The sequence below is a fragment of the Pelecanus crispus genome, chromosome 1, assembly GCF_030463565.1.
Source record: "Pelecanus crispus isolate bPelCri1 chromosome 1, bPelCri1.pri, whole genome shotgun sequence".
Classification (NCBI taxonomy): domain Eukaryota; kingdom Metazoa; phylum Chordata; class Aves; order Pelecaniformes; family Pelecanidae; genus Pelecanus; species Pelecanus crispus.
The window spans coordinates 55,431,059-55,455,583 of NC_134643.1; the positions used below are offsets into that span (position 1 = coordinate 55,431,059).

The following is a 24,525-nucleotide window of genomic DNA, read 5'->3' on the forward strand; positions in this document are numbered from 1 at the left end:
TTCCCACTCTCCCGGGAGTAACTGCGGGCCCTTGCAGCAGCTGACGTGTCTCTTGCTGAGGAGAGGACTGGAGCAGGGTGGCATGGCGAGGAGAGGGCAAGCTGGCACCATGGGCACCTCTGTCTTCCCATGCCTCTTCATTATCCTGCTCAGCGGGGGCTCCCCAGCAGGGTGTGCTGGAGACGGTGGCTCTGCATCCCACAGTAAGTGAGCTTTCCTCCTGGCTCAGGGAAAAGGATAAGTCTGCTGCGGGGAGTCCTCCTTATGCTGGGTCTCCTTACCCAGAGTGTGCTGTGCAAGCATGTTGACCTTGCAGGAGAGGTGTGTGGGTGGGCATGTAAGGGGTGGGACGCTTGCCTGCGTGTTGGGGGACCCGCTTTGAGCTGCTCTTTGTCTACCCTCTGTCCGACCCTGACCTCTCCTCTCCAGGCACAGCCGGTACCACAGAGAAACCTGTCCTGTTGAATGACATCGCGGATGCAGAAGCCTTTGTTAGCGGTGCGGAGGTGGCAGTTGTTGGATTCTTCCAGGTGTGTTCATAGCACCTCCCCTCCACCATCCATGAGCCCTATCCTGCCCTGACTGGAGCATGGTGCTGGGTATGGTGTAAACACCTTCCAAAGGCAGCTTCTGCCCTGAAAGGTGCGGGGGCTGTGACAGGCATGTGGAGGGATTAGGTGACAGGCCCCAAGAAGAATGCAGGGAATTCAGTCTGTATGTGGACAGGGAGATGGAGCAAGGGAGGAAGGTGAAGGAGGTCATAGGAGCCCTGGAGCAGGAGGGAGGGAAATGCTGCAGGGGAAGCAAAAAGGGAACTTGGGTGGCAGAGAAACAGTGTGGGCGAGGGTTGAGTGGGAACGACAGTTGTTTGCTTAGTCAGCAAAGACGGAGCAAGGCACTTGCCTGCATGATGGGGCCAAGGAAGCCAGGTCTCAGGGAGCAACGCTGGTGCGGGTCCTCTGAAGTCCAGGAGGGTTTGGGCTCAAGCTGCAGCCTCCTTACAGGGAGGGTATAGGCATGGTCTCTGTCTCGCTGCTTCATTGCCCAGAGTTGATCCCCTTGGGATCTCTGCTCCCTGTGTCTAAACTCAATTGAAATCTGCCAAAGGTGTTAGAGTGACTGATGGGTATGTGCCTCTTGCCCCCAAAATGGCATGAATATTTTTCCTTAGGAAACAAGAAAAAAATATTTATTGAGTTACAGCACCATAGAAGAGAGGCCTTTCTGACAGGCTTCTCATTACTTTTAAGGTCCCCAAGTTGCACCTTTTTCACCTTTTTCCTTGAACTCTGTCCTGGGCTTCTGCTGCCCATACACTGCCCCATGGCTTCTGTCAGAGAAAACTTCAGCCTTTCAAAAACAACTCCTTTCCATAAGTTCCTTCCTCCTCCTGCCCTATGCCTGGGGCTGCAGGGCAGCCTAGGGAGGGCATCATGCCGTTGGTGTAGGACAATGTCATTTCGCAGCCAGCACAGAGCGAGGACGGATGGTGCTGCCTGTGCAGTGCAGGCAGCAGCAAGTGTGTAAGCACTGGAAGCTTATGCCCCAGGGGCCTTGCTAAGCACTGATCACAGAGCACCAGCCGCCTTACCTTCAGTGCCTGCAGGCATTCAGTACTCCTCCGGGGTTGCTCTTGGCAGCACTACAGTCCCGCAAACCAGTGAGGCAATCTGCACACGCAGAATGAAAGTGCTCAGATGCCTCCTTCCCCCAGGATAGCTGGCCAGCGTTGTGGCAGGGCTGTACCTGTGGCGCAGAGCCTCATGCCAAGATGTGGCAGGGACTGTGGCTTCTTGCTGGGCGAAGCAACGTGGGGACATAACCACTGGCGTCTTTTGCCACCATGGCCTCCCTCCCGCTACAGGATTTCATTCATCGGAGTTGACAGGAGGCTGCTCCCACGCAGCATGCGGGGTCTGGGGGCAGGGGGGGACGGCTGTGCCGTCCTGCAGTGTGGGGACAGCCCCAGCTGCCAGGAGCGTGGGGCAGCAGCCAGCGACATGTGGGGCATTCAATGCCTGAAGCACGACAGGGCTGCATTTAAACAGTAGATAAAGACGTATGTGTGCCATGAGGGCTTGTCTTGGCCCTCTGCCTGAGAGTATATTCATCTAAATAATGTCCATGTTCTCTGTTCGCCATAAATTATTTCTCTGCTGCAGCCTTTCAATTCACTGCAGAATGCGGCTCGGCAAGCTCCCCGTATAATGAGCACGGCGTCCCTTACTGGGAACAGCATGCCACGATGGAAAAACAGCACACTGCTCCAGAAACCCGCATGTGTGCGAGAAAGGGCCATGCTTGCCCTGATTAAACCCCAGCTTTCCCAGGAATGCTCCAAAACTCAGTGAGGTTATTCCCACCCCAGGCTTTAGCACTCTCACCAGAGCCATGTTGATGTGCTGGCATTTCCAAAACAGGTCACGAGAGTTGTTTTTCTTTTGAAGGAAGAAGGAATTTTGTTTTCCATTCTCTCTGGGCTCACAAGCAGCTGAGCTGATGGTTCAAACCAAAAAGAAAAACAAACCAATTTCCAAGCAGAGACTGTGTCTTCAGAGTTTAAATCCTATAAGTAGAAGTATCAAAAACACATCACTCAAAAGAAAAGTTGGGAATGGGAAAAGCAAGGGAGGCTTTAATGTGGGCTAAGGCTGTAACTAATGCTCTCACTGCAAAAAAGAGAATGGACCTCAAATTACTGACAAACTGTGCATTTCTATCGTCTGATATATCTGCATTAGCTACTTTTTAAAGGTTTTGTTTAAGACACCTTTTTAAAAGGAACTAGGATACTGCTAATGCAAGGTGTTTAAAAATTGTAAACCCCTGACTCTAGAAGCAAGGTTATCTCAAAAATTATGGTTTTATGTATTTATTATACACGTGCACACACACATAAATATATATGTATATATTTGTGTGTGTGTATGTACATGTGCACATATTTAAGCATGCTACATCCAGATTCTGGGTTTCTCCCCTGCCTTTTAAGAGCTCTAGGGCTTCGCAGCGTCTCCGTGTTACCTGTTAACGTGGGAGTAAGAGGTGAGGTTTAAGAGAAATGCGAGGTGAGGTTCCCAGAGTGCCGCAGCTACCTGCTAGCTGTGGCTTTCCGACCAACAGCAACCTTGGCATCGCCGCCTGGCGGCGTCCCCCATTTTGGGAGGAGAGGTGGTTGGCGGGGCGAGGGAATCTCGGGCAGCATCCCGGCCACGGGATGCAAGGTGGCAACGGGATGCAAGGTGGGTTGCAAGGTGGCAACGGGTGAGAAAGACGCTCGACGCCCGCACCCCCCGCACGCCGGGCCCCCCCGCCCTGGGGCCGCGGGGCGGGCGGTTCTGCGGGGCGGGCGGAAGGTGTCGCCCTCGCGCCACCGCCGGGCGGGCGGCGGGTTTTTGGGGGGGGCTCCTGGGGGGCGGCTCCGCTCCTCACCCCCCCCCCCCCACCCTCTCTCCCCCTCCCGCTCCCTCCCCAGGAACCGGAGAGCCCCGGAGCGTCCCAGTTTGGGCTGGCGGCCGGCCGGATCCCGGAGGTGCCTTTCGGCCTCAGCACCAGCCCCGCGGTCCTGTCCCACTACGGCGTCGCGGCGAACACCGTCACGCTCTTCCGCAGGGTGCGTGGGCCCGTGGGGGTGTGGGGTGGGGGGGGGGCACCCACGGCGCCGCTGCCGTGGCCGGAGGACCCGGGGAGCTACGCGGGGCGAGCCGCGGCTGCCCCCGAGCAGCTCGCTCCCGAGGAAACACGCTGCGGTGCAAAAAGCTCTATCTCCAACATTAACCCCCTGCTTTAGGAGTTCCCCCGCTCGCTGGTTTTGGTGAGAGAGGCTCTACGGCAAGCGCTTAAAAACTGCCCGCAGTCACACTACAGAAGAAATGAAATCTCTGGGTAGTAGTGATAAAGATGATGATTAAAGCTGCTCATCTCTCCTTAGAGCAAGCCAAAAAAAAGCTTGTCATTGACAGTTACTCTGCCCTCCTTAAAAGCACATCTGTAGAGCTTCCTGCCCCAAAGAGGTCTTTTGCTTTTCACTTGTAGAGTGCCCATCACTGAGACATGCAACACATATTACACCTGATGAGATTCTCCATTTTAAGTTTTGTGCATCTGGTCCAGCACCCAGTGCTTTGCAAAGAACGATGTCTGTGCTTGTAAGTGACCCGCCTGGAGTTCAGTGTTACTTGGACAGGGTTTCTGTTGTTTTGGAAAAGCTCCTGAGACACATGAAAAGCATCTAGAGGTGATTTTACAGTGGATCAACACAGCAGGCTTGATATCAAATCTTGCCAAGTATCACTTCAGGCAGGCAAAGCTGTCTCCCTGGGTGCACAACTTTTCCATCATGCCTGAAACCAGATCCAGACTGGGTCCCTGCAGTTACAGATGCTCTGCCACCAAAAGAAATCCCAAACGCTCTCATCTGTCTCCTAGACCATGATTTGCAGAGTTATTCTTTAGATATGCTTTGGGCATAGGCCCATTAAAAATGTTACTTTGCGGTTTCTTAGGGATACTGTGCAAGTTCAAATCTGTGTTGACTCCAGCTGTAAGTGCTGGTGCCTCACTGAATTTGAAGCTATGTTTGCTGAAATTTAAGGAGACAGTATTGGGAAGGGCCATGTACTTGCTTCAAGAGTACCAACAAAAGCTAAGAGTGAGTGAAGCTATGTTTGCTGAAATTTAGGAGACAGTATTGGGAAGGGCCGTGTACTTGTTTCAAGAGTACCAACAAAAGCTAAGAGCGAGTGAAGCTATGTTTGCTGAAATTTAGGAGACAGTATTGGGAAGGGCTGTGTACTTGCTTCAAGAGTACCAACACAAGCTAAGAGCGAGTATTCTACTGGTTATATCAACTTCCTCATATTGCCCCTTCTCACACAAGTGTGGCACTTGAAAACTGGAGAGAGAGGTGTATCTGAGGAGGAGAAGGGCCCTAGGTAGCACAAGATGTCCTAAAAGCCATGGTGTGTCACCAGAGCTCTAAGCACACAGGCTGGGGGGCAAGGGGGATGGAAATGGGCACACACTATGTGTACTAGGGAAACTAAATGTGGCAGCTTGGCCAAGTTCTAGATCCAGGTTGTGCAAAGATTGGACAAAGCCAGTTTGTTCCCCTTTCTTTCTCATAATTTCCTGCACCGTGTTTACCACTGGCATTATCCAAATAATTCAAAGAGAATGATTTAAGAGTGAGCAATAGGTAGGCAGGTCCTTTTATTTAACCTTTCATTTGCTATGTGGAGATGTTGCAATTTGAAGCAACGCCCATCCCAGTTTTGGTTCTTAAGTCATGGTGGTTTTCTTCCAAAAATATTGAAAAGATCCTTTGTTTTTGCGCTGTGGCAGATAGTGGGGATGACTGCATTGGGAGGGTGTTTGATAAAAGAAAGTGTCTGGATTGTTGGAATTTGGATTATATTGAATATTCTTTGTTCACTGTCCAGTTTTTGCAGCTGAACTCTTGTTTAGTAGGGAAAAAAACCCAACCAAGAAACCAATACACTAATCAGGTTCAAATGTGGTCGACAATTCACTTGTCTAATTGTCAGTTTTTCTTAAATTAAGTTATTCAGACATATTATTTTTCCTTTTATTCCATGCTGAATACTGTGTAGGAATAAGGGGTCAGAGATAAAAAGGAAAAGAAAAAAGAACTGAGACAGGAACTTGGAATCAAATACTCATTTGAAGAATACAAAGATGCGTGACCAGGATAGCAGTGAATCAGAGGCATAAACTCATTTTTTCTTTGCTTTTGTATGAAACACTTACAATGCTTAGAAGTTTAAACCATAATTACAGTAGTAGGAGGGTCTGCTGTCAACTGGTGAGACTTCTTTGCATATAGTGGAGGGAAACGGATTTATTCTAGTGAGGCATCTGGCCTGATAGACCTAAAAAGAACATCATTAACAGATGCTAACAAGCTAATTATATGGAGTGATAAAGACATTTCGACTAGAGCTTCAACTATTAGATGCAAGCTATTTTCCAGCCTTATTTTCTTAAAATCATAAATGTTGAGCGCAGATTTAAGATGTTATTATCTCAAAATGGAAATCAAGTGTTTCCAGAAGCTCATCAAAGTCAAGAGAAGACTTTCTGTGGAGTCTGGGGTGCTTTAGATTGGTTCCCAAGGCCTGTCTGATCTCACCTGCCCCGGTGTTGCACTGGCCTCATCTCATTTACTTGAGTAGAGCTGCCCTTTCATTTTATGTAGGAGGAAAATTGGTGAGAGGAATCAGGCTGCACAGTCTGAAAACCACCAGTTGGGGTTGCCAGACAGGGTGCTGTGGCCCCCTACCAGATCAAAGACCTTGTCAATGACCACAGAGCAGCAAAAAGGGCTTTAGATGTCTGCACACCACTGGAAAAACTAACACAAGCACTTTCAGAGGTCGTACAGATGCAGAGAATAAAATCTGGGGTGCGCATGTAGACTTTTCCTCAGTCCCAAGAACCTCATTCAACATGTGTATCAAAGGTCTTCAAATCCCAAACTTTGATCCTATTGCATGTCACAGCCCAGCATCCCCATGGCTCAACTCAGTCACGTCCTGCGGTGGTACTGCACAGCAATTCTGCCCCTTTGGGTGGTTTAGCTATCATTCAATGGTTGTCTGCTTTTTGTCTGTTTACCAGGTCACAAAAACCTCAATAAAATCACTTTGGTTGGGGGTGGGGGGCGTGGGGAGTGGAGTGTGGGGAGATGTGTGGCAGGATGGATTTTCCTCTAAAGCTAAAATGTGCTGGGCTTCATTTTTTTTTCTTTTTTTTTCTTCTGTACTGGAAAAAAATCCTCTTTTTATTGGAGAGATTTCCTGCTTGCACAATGCTTCCAGGAAATCCATACAGGCCCATGCCAATGTTTATTACTTGTAGAAGAAATAGAACAAGCAGATGAAGATTTTAAAAAGGGATGTAAAGCCAAAATCGATGTGAGGAGTTAGGCTATTTAATGATCTCTCCCCACAATGCCTAGAATAGTTTATCAGCTAATCCTCCCTGTCTCCAGTGCATCAGGAGCGGATACTGTAGGGATGTTTGGAGTCCTCAGTGATTTCTGTTATGCCATGAGTTTGCCTTGTTCTTGGGAGACTGAAGGAGAGTGGAAGATCCTTATCTCGAAGTGCAGGCCAGTCTCTGTATGTTCTGGACCTCCAGAAAGGGGGATTATGTGTGGTGGGGGGAGAGGATGGTGGTGTCCCAGGGGGTGGGTGTCTCCATGAGTGAGTTCCATCAGTGCCTCTGGAGTGGGTGCTGAGAGGAGAGGGCAGCTGTGACTGTAGGTGTCTTTGCATGTCTTCAGGTAGACAACGACCGGAGGGATCTGGATATGAACAGCAAAGATGTTGATGCCGAGAAGATGACTCGTTTCATTCGGATGAACGAGCTCCGCCTGGTGACAGAGTACAACCCTGTGGTAATTAGCAGTTCCCCACGGCCCTCGCCCTGGCGCTTGGCCTCCTCCTCATGGGGATCCTCTAGCCCAGGAGTTTGCACACGCAGATGTGTGCGAGGGTTGCAGCAACGGTGTGGATGGGTTGGGGAAGCCACGCAGCTCTTCACTGCTACTCTATATGGGGACTGGAAGCAGACGGTGTGCTGGGGTGTGCGAGTGGCGTGGAGAGAGGAAGGGAGGCATGGCAGTTCCTTTAGCTTTCCAGTACATTTGGGATGTTGGTGGGCAGAGAGCTCTATTTCTTACCACTCCTGCCAGCAGTGCTGCTTCCTCCTATGGGCATTTGCCATGTTGTGCCATGCCTGCAGACTCTGCTCCGCCAGGATCCCCTCTCTTTGGCTGAGAAGCCTTGAGAAACATGGAAACTTGAGTGACCTACTCCCAGAAAACAGACTTTTCTTTATCACCCAGCACACAGGGCTTAATGTAAGCTCAGCTATTTGAAGGCATATTCAAGAGCCAGTTGGAAACTTCCCAAGCAAAATTTTTCCCATCCCCTCTGTCCCTTACTCCAGAATTCATCAGTTCAACAAAAAAAAAAAAAAAAATCAGACACAGGATGCTTCCATGTTTGCCATCTTCATTACCTCACCTGTCTGACAGGCAGTGGCAGGGTCCCAGTGATCCTCCCCCCTATAGAGGGTGACCAAGGATTTAGGCTCCCCTGAAACCTTAGCCGTTCACTGGGCTCATTGCTGTGGAGTCAATAGGTTTTAGAAGCCCTGATGGCTGCAAGGCTGGGAGTTTATCATTGCTGATGAGGTCTTTTGTGGACTTCTGGATAGCTACAACAGTGCTGACCAGGCTCAGTTTAATCAAAGGAGGATGGCCCAACCTGTTTCAAAGCTGTAGCTTTTCAAGATGATGCCAAGGATTCAGCTAAGAGGGCTGACACATTTTCCAGTTCAGATGTGACCCACCAGTAGAGAGAGCATTTTGTTTTGGAAATGCAACTTTTTGTTTCCAGAATGAAATACTGTAGAAGTTCTGTTTTCTTTTAAAAAAAAAAAAAAAAAAAGTGGATTTATTTTTTCATCTTGATAAGGGATGTGAAAAATGCATTTCAAAATCACAGGATATTTCTGGGGACAGAAAAGCTATATCCTGCCCCACTGCCTCACAGCCCTTTGAGAACACCCACATCACGTCAGTGGGGATGTTCTTGTTATCCTTATAATTGCCCAGGCCTTCTGAACCCTTGGAGCCTCCACTGCATCTTTTGGCAGTTCATTAGATGACGATTCTTTCTTCATGTGTTTCTGTTAATGCTTTGGGCTCTTGCTCCATGGTATCCTGTTCGGCACCCAGGCTGTCTCCCTGACTGAGAAGTCCTGAGCTGTTCAGATGGTCCCCTCCACCCTGACTGGCAGTACACATGTTGTTCCATTTTTTTTTTTTTTCCAGACACTCTGGAGTCCTATCAAGGTGCTGCAATTAACAGTGTCTCCTGCAGTCTCTGTCCCAAAGCCCTCCCAGCTCAGCTAACATAGCTTGGTTTTTCGTAAATATTTATTCCCAGTGCATATGGTGTTTACATCTAAGAATGCTGCTGGTCAGCAGAGGTTGGGGTCATGCAGATCACACTGAGTGCTGCCAAGAGTTTGTCTTCCCATCCTAGGGCCATTACTGTTTCTCCCACATACTTTAGGCATTTTTAGGCAATGCTTACCCTGTGTGCTTTCCAGGAGAGTCAGATGTGTCCTGGCCATGTTGATGAGCTCTGCTCATTGCTTTTGCACAAGGTTGCGTGGACAGGCACGCCTTTGTGTGGAGCTGTGGGGGGAACTGCAGCTCCAGCTCTGCCCCTTCTCAGCCCAGCCCTGTAGTGGCCCTTGGTGCTGGCAGGCTTCACCCACACCTTCAGCCCTGTCCTCTCCCATGAGATCTTCTAACGCTCTGCAGCCTTGGTCTGCACACCCTCTAGTCTCCCCTGCCCCATCCAAACCACCAGAGAAGTGAAGGGATACAAAATGTCTGATAAATATTAGGCTAATGGCAGAGTCCTGGCTGCCAAAAACTAGATGCTTTGCAGTGTGTGGCCCTTGCAGGGATGCACTCCCTGACCCTTTCCTTATTGCTCCTGGAGCATGTGGAAATTTTCTTCTCCCTCTGTCAGGGAGCTGCCCAGTCTGCGCCTCCGTGGTTTTGGTGGCACGGGGGAGGCAGCAGGTCTGGCACAGCTGCTGTTTAATTTGAGGGAGAGGCTGCAGGGCTGCGGGAAGCGGGCGGAAGGAGAAGCAAGATGACGAATGAGTGCGTGAATGAGTGCCTGGAGACGGTGCGGCGGCTTCTTGGGCAGTGCCAGCCCTGTCTCCTCACAGAGGGCCAGTGTGTGCTGTCCACTTGGCCCTTGCCCAGGTGATGAGGGACAGCCGGCTCCAGGTCTTCTCCCATGGTGCGACTGCAGAAGCATTTTTAACCCTCAACACTCTGGAATGCCCAGGCTCTGGGGTTGCTGAAACTCTGGACTCATCCCCATCCTATGCACAGCTTAACGCTAAAGAAAGGGAAAAAGGGGAGACACCAACTCTGACACCAGAAATCCTTCCCACTTTCTTGCTTCCATTTCGGCCAGGTTCTGGACCTCAGAGATTCAGGGCACCCTTATCTTCAGTGTTTGCTGGCCTTCCCTCTCCACTTCCTTGCCCCTCTAGACTTCAGCTTGCTGTATCCAGGCAGTCCCCCTGCCTAATCACTGACTATCCTGAGGCCAGTGATTAATCCTTGTGGTCTTCAGACTCTTGTCTCAGGAATAAGCAAAGCCAGGAGGTTAAGCACTTCCACAAACAACCCAGATTGGATCCTTCCTGCTTTAAAGAAAGCTGTCCTGCTTGTAAGGCTGATTTGCAAAGAAATCTCAGCTGAGACATGAGGATTGATGTCCCTCTGGCAGTGCATCCAATGTGGATTGAATGTTCTCAATCTCCTTGTCTGTGTGTGTTTCTCTGTCTGTGGTGGCCGTGTTTTTTGCAGACAGCAATAGGTGTGATGCAGAGTTCGCTCCAGCTTCACCTCCTCCTCATCACAGACAAGATGTCCCCAAAGCACCCTGAGCAAATGCGCAAATATCAGGCAGCAGCAGAGCTCTTCAAAGGGAAGGTAAGTCCAAACAGAGAGGAAGGGGAGCCATTACGGGGAAAAAAACAGGGAACAGTGATTTCTTCCATGGATGGGGAGGGAATAATTGCCTTCTCTGTGCATTAGGGGAGCAAAGGCCAAGTGGCAGGAAAAGAGGATTAGTTGGATATTTAAGTGGAGGTGTTGGATCTGCTCACCTTTTGCCAGTTTGCTTCCTTGTGGGGAAAATATCCTCTGTATCCTGCTCCTCTGCTCCCTCAGTGGGACATTATGTACTTCCTTGCTTCTGGTCCAGTTTTGTTCCCTTGCACTGGGAGATGAAAAACAGCTGCTGCACTTCAGTCTGGCGATGGTTGCATTCCACTGGTGTGAGAGGTGATTTTGTATATACAGCCTGCAAGATGCCAAGGAGCATTATATAAGTGACCAGACTGCAATTAATGCCACGGTGCATCTTAACCCTTAGCCTTCTGGTTGGATCTTGGGGAAATAGCTGTTTTAAAGGAGCTGCAAACTGGTTTGTCTGATTTCCCACCCTAAGGTGGTGGGATAGATGGGGTCATTCAGAGAAATTTTGCCTGGTCCCCACCCCTCTGTGGGCAGAGCTCCACAGTTTGTAAATCTTCTCATGGGTGATTCTCTGCCAGCAGCTGGATTACAGGGGAGTTTGTGTCCAGGGAACAGAGGAAGGAACTGGCAAGCAAAGAAGGATTGGGAGCAACAGGAAGGCACTTGGGGCAACAGAGAATGGCAGATGGGAGGGAGCAGAGGATCACAACAGTGGGGAAGGCTAAGCTGAGACGCAGTGGAAGAGATCTTCCTGGGAGAAGGGTGGAACTGGAAAGAGTTGGGGTTTAAGAACAAGAACATCTGCATGCATCTGTTTGTGGTACTGAAGGGTCAGATTTAAATAATCAAGTCTATCCTTAATCTTCAAATGGAGGGGCCACCTCAGAACTGTGCACCCTCAGAAGTCTTGAAGTTTGTTTATGGCAGGGCTACTTTAGACCTTGCCATCTGTCCCACTCATTGGCAAGAGACCAAGCAGAAACCAGCCATCAAAGCCAAAAGGTCTCTTCAAAAGTGTTTTGCTTTGATTAATACATAGTGATAAATCTCATTTATCTGAAAAATTCCTACCGTCTCATGTGAGATATGTGTTACAGTGACACCATTATCCCTGTCCTCCATAAGCAGCAGGTCTCCTCCCAGGCAGCTAATTCTTCTAATACAGTGCATTGCTGTTTAGCATCACTATGCTTTGCTGATGTGGCTGCAGCCAGTTTTCTCTTCATGTGACATGCCCGGATCTGAGCAAATGTGAATAATTTTCATAGAAATACTTCACAAAATGTTGGATAAAATGTTGTACTGAAGTCCAGATAATTTATGAATCGCCAGCAAGCCAAATCTAACTTTTTTTATTCATACAGGCAAGTTTCCCACCAAATCATCCTAGAAGTTGTTTGCCAGAGTAAAATATAGAGATTAAAGATGTGGGGATTTGACTAATTATTTCCACTTTACTGCAGTGGTACTGAAGAACCCGAGGATTAAGGGACATAGAGTCTAATAAGTTGTTTTTCCTGAAGGACTAGAACTCTGAGGAGTAAATTGTGATTTGGACTGCCTTCTTACAAAGCAGTAAGAGAGCTAGGATCCCACTGTTTGGGTCTTAGATCTGGATACTAAGGAGTAAGCAGAGCGATATGTCCACTTAGGTTTGTCTCCATTGCTCTGTCATGAAGAAAGACATTAATTAGTTTGAATATCAGAAGCAGCCACTGCACAATACCGTGGAAATCTCTGCTGGCTGTTCTTCCTAAGTGGAGTTATCTGTTGTCAGGACTACCAAGTTAACTCAGGTTTACTTCAAAACAAGTAAAGTATTGAGTAGATTTTGCCTTTTTGCAGCTTGCAGATTATCTGTGAATAAATGCAAGATTCTTGACTTGAATTTTATTCAGGATTACCAGTGAATAATTCATAGCCTGTGGGCTGGTGGTAAAAGGCTTGTTTGTGCTGCGGGGTTAGTGCTGTTAGTGGTTCGAGCAAGAAATCATTGCTGTGCAGTGGAGGGGCGTTCAGGCTCCCTGAGAGCATGTACCACTGCATCCAGCAGTGCTTTACAGTGATTGCAGAGTGCCAGAACAGAGTGGGGAGACTCAGTGTGTGTTGCGACTTCTCTACAAGCCAGTGCAGAACACAGACAGAGCCTCAAGAGGGTTCCCAAGCAGAAAGGGTACCGATCCTTTCACACATCTCTGCTGCACTCTGAAGGAAGAGCTGTCCTTGTTGTTGTCATCACCAGCGGGAGGGAGAAGAGAAACTTGTTGCTTGGATTGATGCAGAGATGAAGAGGAACTGCTGCTGTGGAGTGGCTGACCTCAAAGAGTGAAGAAAAGCATAGAATCATCTGGGTTGGAAAAGACCCTTAAGATCATCAAGTCCAACCGTTAATGGATTATGAGGAAGTGATTCACCTGCCAGTTCCTGGATTATGGTCCCTTCATCTCTGGCTTTTGATCTTTTCATTTTTGCCTGAGAGAAAGCTGAGATTTTCAGCTGGAGGATCCATGAGGCTCTGTGATGAGGACCGTTATTTGAAAACAGCCTGAATTGCACCCTGAGCAACAGTGAGTGTCTGAAGGCAGTCTAGATTCCTCTCGATTTTATCATGGAACCTGGGAGCTATAAAATGCTGGAGAGGAAAGTGCAAATGTTAGGTGATGCTAAGCCAGCAAGAGCTGACAAGAATAAGAAGAATTATGGTGCTTTTCTAGCAGACTTTGAGAAACAATTGTGGGTGGGTAACAGTGAATAGGCAGACCTCAGAGCACTGCAGCTGCAGGAGTGAATCCACCAGCCTTCTTGGAAGGATCCCACTGTGATCAAATATGTGCTTATTTGAGAAAGTACTTCCAAGAGTCCAGGCTTTCTACTGGAAAGAAATGTCAGGGTTTGCGTTGCTGAGCCAAACTAGCATAAGCATCCTCAATTTTCTTTCCACAGTGTCAGAGTATAACATGACAATTACAGCTGGTGTACCTCATGGGTGTTTGCAGAAGTTTCAATAAGGTGATGTTAGGACAACAAAAGCAGCTTTTGCTGCAACTGATGCAATTGGTTTACAATGTCAAAATGATTTGGGTAGAGCTGTTTGCAAACTCCCTTTTAATTTATATGTAGGCCCATTTAGAAATGGGTTCTGAGAAACTCCTGAGAGTCCTTCAGTTCTTCTTCCATGGAAATGAAAGGACAGTGCCTTTTCTCTTGCAGACAGTCATTCATACACTTTTTATTTTTGTCAGTCATTGATGGCTCCAGAACTGAGAGAGATAATACTTATAGGTGCCTCTTTTAGCCATAAACAGGGGAACCTGTAAATATGGGTTGTCTAGGTCACTTAACAGATGTCTGCAGTAAAGTTGTTTTTATAGCTTGCTTTTTTTTTAATTCATGACTGATGTTTTCATTTTGCTTTGATGTACTATGTAAGATATGTAAGAAATTACTCAAACTTCAGAGTTTGATCTTTTTGCTTATACAGTCTCCTCAATGAAGGTTGCAGCTCCATGAAGTTCAAAGTCAAACACTTGCTATGAGGCTTGATCATCCTTCCTGTTTGTCTTCGTTAGAGGAAAAACTAAGCAACATCAAATTGGTTTCTACCACTGCAGTACTATTTTCAATTAACTTTAATTCCTTGGGCAATAACATCATTCCATATCTTAGTATTTACCAGGAACTCGATGTTCTAAAAGCACTGGGCTAAGAATCAAGTTGTCAAGACACCAAGACAGAACCAGTGTGCAGAATTTTCTGAAAGAGAGCTTATTGCAGGTAGCAGTGCACAAATAATATCATGTGTGGAGGGGAGAATTTGTGCCAGGAGTTCCTCATCCATGCAGGAGATCCTTCACTGCCTGTAGCAGCAGACCTCTGAACACAGGCGAGAAGATTGCTACAAAATGAAACAATTTCACCGAAATCATTTCAGACTGAAACAACCAGCTATTGTACAGGATAGCATGAAATAGAAAATGAACTTTCTGTTTGGAATGGAACTACCTGGTTTCTAGCAGTGATGTGAGAGTTGGCATCATAAGTGGGATTTGTTCTGGTGAATTACAGCTTTGGTAAGTTGTCTGAGCAATGGCTTTAGGCTCTTTTCAGCACTGGTAGAGAAGGACAGGCATGTCCTTCATTCTCTTCTATAACAGGTGGAATATAGTGCCTGTCACTGTTTATTGTAGAGGTTACCTAGATGACTGACCAAGACAAGACTAAGATCTAGATGGCAGAAGTTAGGCGAGGTGAATCTTGTCTCATGGTCAGTATAATTTTCCATGGTCACTGCATTCATTCTTTATGATTAGAGCTGGCTGGGAATCTGAACAAAATAAATTCCTCATGAGAAAATTAGTTCCACCAGGTGGCATCTATCATGGAAATGTCCCCATTGAGAAACCTGCTTGGTTTCCAGCTGCTGAGGAGACCAGGCTTCCCATGCTTGTGGCCCCAGTACCAATGCACCTTTACAGACTGCCTCACAACTGTGTTGAGGCCACGCAGGCCTTGGCAGGACCCCTGGAGCACATCCAGCATAGGATGCATGGCCTGTCATTTTGCTGAAGGAGGATTCATCCCACGTCACAGCACCTACTGGGTTGCATCATTCTAAAACACGTGATAGGCATTAAGGTGTCTTCTTTTGAGTGACAGGGGACAAATGCAATTGCCATCTCTCCGGTATTTTTGGAATATAAGAGGGGAAAGAAACTTTTGCTGTACTTTGGCACCCTGTAACTCCATGAGCCGAATGTGAGTCATTAGAGAGATCCAAGTCAGGAACTGTGAATGATGATATCTCAGCCTTTCTAGCTGAGGGGCCAGCTGTTTGTGTGTTTTCATTTTCTTCTGTAAGGAAGAAGGTTTTTTGAGTTCTAAACTCCAACCTTTTTATTCTTTTATTCTTCCTCTGTTCTTTATATTAATGGATAAAATATGTACAGTTTTTTAGTTTTGGGATTTTTAACAAAGGCTGGAAGCTTGATAAAGTGAAGAATGTTGACTTACATTTATTTATATTACCATTTTAAAATCCTATTCATCTGTTTTAAAGGTGGAGGATATTTTGTATAGAAAGTGACAACATTTAACAACCTAGGTATTCTAAATTATTTTTTTTATTAACTTCTTGTTTAACATTTGATTAAAAAGCTGTTGTTGTCTAGCGAAACTTTCATAGAGAAAGAGTCTCTAGCTTGGTGTTTATCCTGCAAAAGGATGAATTTAGCACTCTGGGAGAAGTTCCCCACAACCTGTCTGCTCATTATTGCCCTTGGGGTGCAGTTGACTTTTGGAAGAGAAATTGCAAGTCGTAGATATCATCACATATCCAGTGAAAGTGTTGTTCCTGTTTCTGTATCACAGTGATTAACTGCAGTTAAACCTTACACTAGCCTAACTATCCCTCCTTCCCATAGGCTGTTGCCTAGGAAAGTTTCCAGATATATTTGGGGTTTTATAGAACATAAATTTAATAAAGTAAAGAATTTGAGATTTACTGAGTTTATTTTTAGAGAAGAAAAAAGTTTTGAACTGACTTGAGTGTTCTTGATTGAAAAGAAAGAAAAACATGAGTCACAGCCTAGGAACTGGGCACATAATCTTCACATTGCATTACTTTTCTTTTTTTAAACTCTTCTTTTTTCTTGTGTCAGTTAAGTCTTATCCATGTCCGTAGGTACATTGAATATGCTAGGCTCAGTTGACTGCACAGGATAAAGAGAAGATAAAATGACACATGTTAGCTGGATGTTTGTTTCATTGACTTGGATGTCATCTGCCAAGGGATTCTATTTAATCAGGTCACTGATTAAACTGTTCAATTGCTGTATTTATTTTCTTTTATAACATGTATACATAATGTTTGTATTTAGTATTAACAGATGGTTTAACAAAGATTTTTGAGATAGCTGTATATTTTATTGATAATCTTTCACGTTCCAAAATTTTAAATTTGTACCAATTCCTACTGCACCTGTAAGATCTCAGTTGAAACTTACTCTTAAAAGCAAATCATGGAGTTGGTCACCAATTCTGATAAATCCATACTACTGAATCATACTGGCAGTATCCTAATCCTTGGCTTGATCTTGCTCTCCAAGACTATTTGGGAACCCAGAAAACAGTAGGTCATTTTCATCCTGGCTTGTTCATTGTTGGGCTTCTCTCCCCGGGTCTGAACAACCCTCCACTGAGCTGGGCTGTGTGGACGTTGTTGTCTTGCCAACAACTCCTGTTTCTCAAATGATTGCATCTTCACTTCTATTCACTGCAGCTCACTTAAATACGTCCTTTGTATTTGGTACTCTCATGTTCTTATCCTTGCAGGCTCCTGCTGCCCTATACTTCACTCCCACATTCTTGCAGTTGAGTTTGATTCTCCACACACCAAAACACCTTTTTACTCTGCCACTCTGGGTCTTGCATGGATGTGAACATTTTATCCAAATAACATGCAAGTAGAGGAGTCAGCTTCTTTTACATGTGCCACTAAGATAAAAGACATCTTGTTTCCTCATCTATTAAGAGAATAGAAGTGGAGACTGCCTTCCTGCCATACTGTAGGTATATTTTTAAAGAAGGTGAAAGAAGACACTTTGTTTGGGATTGTAGGTCTGGACTTGATAAAATACAGAAAAATGCACTGCATGGAGCAGTTAGATAGTGGCGGAGCAAAGTGTTGTCCCAACAGAGTATGGTAGGTTTTCTCTAACTCTTTACAAAAATACCACTGTTAATCTTCATATGATCACTGTTTGGGGATCTGTTCTCTCTCTCGATTTCTGTTTTGCTCACGTTTCCTCTCCTGTTTCTGTCACAGATTCTCTTTATCCTGGTAGACAGCAGTTTGAAGAGCAATGAACGAATAGTGTCATTCTTCAAACTGAAAAAGTCCCAGCTGCCAGCTCTGGCTATATTCCATGCACCAGATGAGGAGCAGGATGTGTTGACTCTGGATGAAGTCTCCGTTGAACGTGTACAGGACTTCTGTAATCGTTTCTTACAAAGAATGCAGAAGGTAAAGGGGGACTCCTGTACAGCCTACAGGATGCTGGGATCTTGTAGGACAATGCTGTTTCTCACAGGGCTCTTGAAGAACATGACTTCAGTTCCTTGAACTGCTCCCCACCCCTGCCACCTCCTCTTCCATTTTCATTTGCACCTGAATATCGAAAAGCATTAGATCTGGAGCAGAGCAGAGATGGATGTCTTTGCAGAGTCTCTTTCTTCATTGACTTCTGCCTTCTAGTTTACAACAAGACATCGCTGACCTCTGCAACTGTATGAAGGTCCCAGTGAAGCATCTGTTTTCTAGGAACAGCAGCTGGGGAGACAGAGTGAGGGTGCTTTTGGATACTGAGAATAGGGGTGGTGGATGGCAGCACGTAAGAGATGATCAGAGAGACAGTGGCATGGATAGGAAGGAAATCCAGCAAGAAGGCCACAGAACACAGTACACAGACAAGGGCTCAGGACTCTACCAGAGGTCTCTGCTGGGAGAGGGACAATTTAATCTCCATGTTCATTCAGTGTTCTCTCTTCGTCAAAGCTCATCTTCCTATAGCACAGAGGCTTTGTGTGTCAGGACCCTGTGTTGTGCAATTGAAATGGGATAGGCAGGGCAGTGGCACAGACAGCAGAGGGAGGCATTTAAGTTGGTTTGTTTCCTTTTATCACTATGCTGAGAAACTGAGCAATGTCAAAACTGATTTCATGCCTCTAATGTGTTTTAGAAAGAAGACGAACCTGAGAAGGCCCTCAATGAGGAACTCTGATTCTTTATCAGCCAACAGGATGACTGTGCCCAGAATCATCTGTTTCTGGTGTATGAAGAGTTCACTGAGCCCTGCAGCTCAGGATTTCCTGGCATAGTAGGATTAAGGGGCCAAGTCAGTCACGGATTCCCATCTCCATGCTATGTACATATGTGCTGTCTGTCCTTTCTAGGAATCTCTTTTCATTTGTTGGGTCCAGCTCTCTCTTCTCAGTCCTCCAGGAGCTCTGGTATTGCCCCACACTGTATGCCCTTCCATGCCACCTCTGTTGGAGCAAAGGGTGATATAGCAAAATGGCAAAAAGCTTGTAGTTCCCAGAGATGTGTTTCACTCATTCTCTTTGCTTTTGGTGCCATGCTGGGATCCGCTGTCAGCCTCTCCTGACACTAGGAACAGATTGGTTGCTTGATATCACACAAACTTTTCCGTTTATTTTACTAAATAAACAGAAAGTGAATAGCCCGAATTTTTATGCAAATACATGATTTCCCACTCCCCATGTCTTTCACCTAAGGACAAAGCCTGTGTATTTCTGAGTGAGTAAGCTCAAAAATCTCCTTTCTCTGAATTTAACCAGGCTTGCAATGCCTAACCAGTCAGATTGGTTGCTAAGAATCATTCCCCATGGAACTGGATCCATCATCAACAGATATTTCTACCAGTATGAGAGATTTCTGTGAAGGTTTGGGATCAGAACAGAATAGCAGGTCTGAGCTGGTGCAGCAAAAATGGATAAGCCTAAGATGCAGACTGAGGCTAAGCAAATGGGAGCTGTGGCAGAAGGGCACTAGAAAGTTGCATTGCAAGATAGGGGATATCTCCACACTGCATTAGAGGGAAAGGCTAATATCTGTGTATTGACCTCAGACATCCCTCAGAGGTCCCAGTGCTGGCGTACAGGGGATGGGGACTTTGCAGGCGAGGCGTATGAGCCATCCCTGTTCTGCTGTACTAGATGCATGCAGTAGGCTTGCCTCATACTTGGCTCAGCACCCTTTGGCATGAAGTATGGATGCTTCTGTCAAACAGTGACTGCATTGTCTCCCAGGGCTTGAGAAACTTGGCTTAGGACAGGGAGCCTAAGAGGCATAGAGCTGAGAAACCTCAGCCCTTTCTCAGAGATTAGCCCAAGGCGAAGGACTGGGAATAGAAGGAAGCTGTTCTTGTGGATGAGGCAAACACAGCTCCCCACCACAGAGGCAGGTCAGGACCTGGAAGGGATGCAAAGTAACTGCCAGCCACCATGATGAGGGCCACAGCAGGGAGGCTCTTAGTACAATAGAGAGGCAGGTGCCAGCCCTGTGTTAGCTCTTGCCTCTTCCATGTGGATCAAGCTGATGTCTTTCATACCCCTAAGGCTCTGTCTCCCATGCATCTGGACTTAGTTCCTTTAGAGCTCTGCCCTCCCTTCTCCTCTGCTTACCTAAAGCAAGCCCAATGCTGTCACAGTTGGTATGGGAAATCAAAATTGCTGCACATTTCCAAGGAAGAGTGATATGACCAAAACAGTATTCAGGGTTATGCCTTGTGTTGAGAGGGCCTGGAAGCTGTCTCCCTGCACGGGGAGCTCTCCCCTAGGCAGCAGAGCGGTGGTTGATACAGGGTCTCAGGAGCTCGGGTCAACGCCATAGCCAAGAATTGTTTCCTAAATGAGGCAGTTCAGAAAAGAGCAGGAAAAGAGGGTGGAGAAGAGAGAGAGGCAAACCACCTCTGTCTGTTCAGTTCTTCCCTTATCACAGCTGAGTGCTCCCTAACCTCTGGTTTGCATGTGGCCTACAAGAACCTGTGGTATTGCTTCTGGACACAGCTAGATAATAACATGGAAGATGTCAAGGAAGAGGTGAGTTTGGGGTGTTATGTGCTGCGTATTTCTTTCTTTAGGTTGGTAAAAGTGGAGGCACCTGCCCTCAGCCCATAAAACTGTTTTACTCAGGTGTCCTCTTTTTTAAGCAGCCATTTCACAGTGACCTTCTGCCACTAGCATGTGGTCTCAGAAGTGGAGATGTCACTGTCATCAGCTGGAGCCTACAAGGCCATAGGGTTTGGCCCATGGGTGTAGTGTTCATATAACAGCTGGAGTGAGCCATCTCTGCAGACCTCTTAAGTGTCTTTTTCTCTGAAGCATGAGACTGTTCAGGGTGGGTCACATACCTGCCACTATGTTTGGTGCATTGGATTTGCACATTAGTCCTGGAGCTGCAAGTGAAGTCTGCTTCTCAGCAGCACTCCTTGGCATGGGGGACCTTGCCTGGTAGCGTCACATGGCTGCGCTGCAGCCTCTCTCCTTCTCACTGAGCTTAGCTGGGAGATGCTGTTGGTGAACAGAGCAAAGCATGCCCTCACCATCGGTAGGGCCAGGGAAGAGAACTGTTTGCACCATATGACCTCTTGAATGAGTGTGTGTCCAGTGGCAATATATATGCCTGAACCCTGCTGGATGCTCTTGTGGCTTTTGCACATTGAAGAAAGGCTGCAGAAGTACAGGAAAGATGCTGAGAGCAGGAGGCTGAACCCCAAAGAGAGAGGAAAGGTCTAAGGTGTCAGAATGTCTCACTGCTTTTGGCTGGTGGCTTAACCCCTGAGTGTGGGCAGAGGTTGCAGCGCTGGACTGGAAGAGTGTGAGTGAAGTCTTAACTTTGGTGTTGGAGTTCCCTGTGCAATACATGAGGTTGCCAGGCCTGCATGTGCCCTGTGTGAAGGGCGTGGTGGAAGGAGGATCAGTTGTCTCTGACCCTAGGGCTGTGTAAAGGTGTGAGCACAGGTCTCAGCCCCTCTGAAGCACTGGAGAGCCACAGGCTTGTACTGCTTTCTCTGCAGTAAGGTAAAGTGGGAAGGTCTTCTGCAGAGACATCTACGAGGAGCCTTGGCATCGTAGATGTTTCCAGTGTCACGCACCTCTGTGGTCCAGACCAAACAGTGTGAGGGGAACTGGCCTGCTGCATGGGTGTCTGAGGTTTGTGTTTTGTCCCTGTGCAGACACAACAGCTGCAGGAATTGGGCACAGCGACGTGACTCTCCCTCAGTGCTGGAGGGAAACAAAACAGGACATGAATGAAGCTCTGGTTCTGCAAACAAGCCTGGGAGCAAAAGCTGTGCCCCTGGTGACTGTGTTCGCTGTGTACGCAGATAATTATAGGGACAGCTTTTCAGGAGCTTCATTATGTACACTGGGGAGTTTAATTCCCTCTCCACCTTCCAGAGCTCTGCACCTAATCAACAATCTTGGGAGCCACAAGACAGCCACAGGAAAAGCCTCCTCCAGCTGCTCTGCAGTACTCTCTGGGACTTGCACAGCATGGACAGTCCTGGAGTGCTGCACTCAGGATCCTCTGGGCACAGATGGTGGTGGTGGTGGAGCCAGGGGGTCTGCCTTAATCCCTGTGCTCAAAGGTCTCTGCAATGCAGCTTTGGTGGGCTTAGCCACCGCAATGGGGCATCTGAGGTAGAAACCAGAGGCAGAATCTGGTGGAGGGGCAATCTTATTTGTTTTCTTATTTTGGGTTTCTCCCCTGTTGTGTTATCTCTGATTTGAATTTGTGATGTACTTGGCCCAGATGTTTTGAGCTGGCTGGGGGAGGCTGGGCTTGTTTTCAAGGGGAGGAAGTGCAGGAAGCAAACTGACAGAGGGCAGGATGAGGGGGTTCCCTTTCCCCTCAGTATTGTGGAGATATCACGGTGTGAGAGCCCCTGCTGTGCAGCAGTGCCTGAACTTAAGGGACATTCAAAATAGCTAAGATAGCAGCTGAGCCTGCCTGACAGCAAAGCAAGGCTGCGGAGGCGTGCAAGAGCTGCTGTCTTTACCCCAGGGAACAGGGAATTGGGTTGCACTGTGGAAGATGCAACTTTGCATTCATCCCTGGTGAGAAAGGATTTGAACGCCTCCAGAAGGAGAATATTACAAAGACCTGGAGGTTCAGCAAGAGGGACTAACATTTTTGTGTTCCACCTATCCTGAACAGCTGTGTGTGGCATAAAATAAGTAAATGTTCTTTAGAGGTGAGGGCTGGGTCCCAGGAGTACTCCCCACATACCCTACCCAGACAGAAACCCACTGCCAGATCCTAGGGGCTATGGCACTTCCCTTTGGTACTTGCAAGTGGCCTGGGGATGCAGAGGTTTATGTTACAGCCCTCGGCATTTCCTACTGGTTGGCAGGGTGTTTCCCCATGCAGTGTTCAGCTGTCATCAACACCTCTCCTGGGTACACACATCCCTCAGGGGTCTGACTGGGTTAGGGGTGCCACCGGGCAGCAAGAGACCTGAGGGATGAGTTGTTGCTGAGAGTTGCTGCTCTTCTGTCCTGAGGTCCACAGGGTCTCTTGCTTTTATTCCCCACTTTTCCAGTAGCTGATACAGTGCCAGCTTCCTGTAAATTATACTGAATATCAATTTGGGCAAGGCTGTTTGGGGAAGGGGGAGTTCAACGTGATACTTGTGGTGTATCAACTGTTGGGGTTGCCATCTCTGCTCAGTTCTGTCCTTGAACACAGAATTTGTTTCCTTCCTTTTGTGTAGTGTTGTCCCAAACCAAAGTCTGAATACAAGAATGGAATGGATGCAAGGGGATTAGACCTCTGAACTAGCCGCTGTCTGCTGCAGGTTGAACCAAGACTTTCAATACAAACATCTCTGCACCTCAGCTTTGTCGCTCCAGTCCCCCTTGCACATGGCGTGCTGGATCTGGCCAAGTCACAGGGAGTCTGGCTGGCAGGAGAAGGACCAGAATGACCTTTGCACCTACCCTGAAGAAGAGGAGAGGGCCCTGGCCTCTGTGTGTACATCTGTCTGGTCAGGATTGCTCCTGCACTCAGCGGTGCCTGGGAGATGCCGAGAGGCCTCTGACAGCCAGCATGAAGGGAAGTGACACCTCCCAGGGCTTGCAGCCCCAGTGCCTTATGTGTGCAGAGGAGCCGGACAGCCACCAGTGCAGCAAGGCTGCCTGGTTTGCTTCCCGAGCAGGACTGAACCTCCTGCCTTTTTTCTAGCAACCGTGCTATGCACCAGGGCCCTGGCAACTTTGAATAAGAATTTTAAAAATCTCTCTGTTATGTACCAGAATAGCTGCCACAGGATGAACTTCATGGTGCTCAAGATAGATCCCATCTCATGCACAGAAGTCCAGCACTGAGCTGGGCCCGAGTCCCAGGAGGGGGATGAGATAGTGAAGATTTAGCGTAAGATATGGTAGGAACCGTTGTCATCCTTATAATAAAAGGAGGAAGGGCATGGCTGTCTGACACCTCTGTTGATCCAGAAGGAAGGTGAATCAATAAATCCAGGCAGCAAGAATAGAAGCAAACCCTCTCTTGCAGGTGGACAGACCGCAGATCTTAGTCACTCTGCACCTCTGCACAGGATGACTTCCCCCCAGTACCACTAAAGGCAGCCCATGGGCTGGTGAAGAGGTGGAGGCAGTTGACACAGGAGGGGGAAATATTGTCTGAAGGATGTGACTGGGGAAGTGGTTTGCAGGAGCATGAAAGAGGAGGGCAGGGAAGAGCCAGAGGCTGCTCTGGGAGGAGGAAAGGACTTGCCCAGGGGGTGATGTGGCCATGGACAGGCAAGGGTCAGTGAGGGAAGGTGCTGGGTGGGTACCACAGGGAACTGATAATGATGGAGAGGAGAACATAGCAGTGTTTTTTCTGGGGCTGTGAATCAAGTACCTCTTTGACATGCTTTGGCTCAGCTGCTAAGGAAACTTCAGAGGAATACTCTCTCTGGAAAAACTGGCAAAGCCACAAGATGCATGTTGAAGAAGAAAGTACTTGTTCTCCCCTTTGAATTTCTCCCTTCTCTGCTAATGTACTTACAAATCCAGGTAGGCAGGCTAGTCCCATGAGCTGCAAAGGAGCACATTTCTGCCTGTTAGAGGAAAGGCCCATAGATAACTGCCTCCCTGCCTGCACCAGGCCTCCACATATGGCAGCTGTGCAGAGTTGCCTTCTGTACCATGGCTGCAAACAGCACTGTGTCCTCCTCCCCACGAGCTCAAGCCTTTGAACTCCGTGCATCGCAGTAGCCCCTGGAGCCCCCCATATCCTATCCATGTACAGGGTGAAAAGCCAGACCCATCAACTTTCCAGCCTGAACTCATGGGCGTGTGTGCACTCCAGGTTTCTCCTTACCCCTGTGTTATGAGTA

The 24,525-nt window shown here is 47.5% G+C and overlaps 1 protein-coding gene across 1 annotated transcript; it reads left to right on the forward strand.

Moving 5' to 3' along the window:
- The first annotated feature begins 109 nt into the window (after window positions 1-109).
- ERP27 (endoplasmic reticulum protein 27) lies at window positions 110-18,384 on the forward strand. The gene is made up of 7 exons (XM_075727793.1): window positions 110-203; window positions 430-530; window positions 3,476-3,613; window positions 7,307-7,420; window positions 10,433-10,558; window positions 17,430-17,627; window positions 18,343-18,384. Exons 1-7 carry the CDS (start codon window positions 110-112, stop codon window positions 18,382-18,384), a joined length of 813 nt encoding a protein of 270 aa, XP_075583908.1.
- Window positions 18,385-24,525: the final 6,141 nt, after the last annotated feature.